This window comes from Aptenodytes forsteri, unplaced genomic scaffold, assembly GCF_000699145.1.
Source record: "Aptenodytes forsteri isolate BGI_AS27 unplaced genomic scaffold, ASM69914v1 Scaffold46, whole genome shotgun sequence".
Taxonomy (NCBI): domain Eukaryota; kingdom Metazoa; phylum Chordata; class Aves; order Sphenisciformes; family Spheniscidae; genus Aptenodytes; species Aptenodytes forsteri.
In genome coordinates, this window is record NW_008794774.1 from 589,351 (window position 1) to 590,251 (window position 901).

At 69.3% G+C, this 901-nt stretch overlaps 1 protein-coding gene across 2 annotated transcripts in view; it reads left to right on the plus strand.

Annotated features, from left to right (window-relative positions):
• Positions 1 to 103: 103 nt before the first annotated feature.
• Positions 104 to 901, plus strand: part of UHRF2 (ubiquitin like with PHD and ring finger domains 2) — a 95,979-nt gene continuing 95,181 nt past the window's right edge. For both annotated transcript variants that reach the window (XM_019470768.1, XM_009274267.2), the window contains exon 1: positions 104 to 415. In XM_019470768.1, the coding sequence (XP_019326313.1) occupies positions 263 to 415 (153 nt within the window). In that variant the 5' untranslated portion in view covers positions 104 to 262. The remainder of the gene's footprint in view (positions 416 to 901) is intronic.

Below are 901 nucleotides of genomic sequence, written 5' to 3' on the forward strand. Positions count from 1 at the left end.
TCGGCTCGGCTCTCCTTCCCTCTCCGCGCCCCTCTGAGCGAGGACGGCGGCCCGGCGGGCGGGGAGGCTCGCGTCTGTTCCGCGGGATTTGAAAATCCTGCCCCGCTGAGCTGAACAAAGAGCGGGGGAAGCGCCCGGCCCCCTCCCCTTCTCCCTCGCACGCCGCAGACGCGCAGCCGGGGAGCGGACCCCTTTTCCATCTCCTGCCCCAGACCTCCTTTCCTTCCCCGCGGCTGGCTGAGCGAGTGGGAGGGCGCGCACCATGTGGATCCAAGTCCGCACCATAGACGGCACCGAGACCCAGACCATCGACGACCTGAGCCGCCTTACCAAGATCGAATGCCTGCGGGAGAAGATCCAGGAGACCTTCCGCGTGAGCCCCGCCCGCCAGCGCCTCTTCTACCGGGGCAAGCAGGTGAGGCGGAAACGCCCCTACCTGGTTGGCAGGGGTGGAGACGGATGGGGGCTTTCCCCTTCTCCCGCCCCGCGCATCCCCTCTCGGGCTCGGCTCTTTGTGTGGCCCGGCGCGGAGGTCCCCATCCCCGCCCATGTGTCGTCCTCTGGCTCCGGCTTTTGTTTACTCCCGTCCCGTCGGGCCTAGAGGGAGGTGAGGGGCAGGAGGGAGCCGAGGCGTTTGGCCTGACAAGGCGCTCTGGGACCCAGCGCGGGTTTTCTCCGCGCCCTCCTGCCCGCCTTTTTCCCCGAGGGCGAGCGGGTGCCGGAGAGGCCCCTTTGTGTGTTTGTTTTCCCACCTGAACCGCGGGAGGCTCCTCCCCCAGCCCCTGCCTTTATCGTGCCGAAGTGACAGGGCGGCCGGAGGGATGCGAGGGTGAGGAAGCCCCTCCGCTCTCCTCCCCCCCGGGACCCCGGGAGAGGGGCGCCCAGGTCGTGCTTCGCCCGT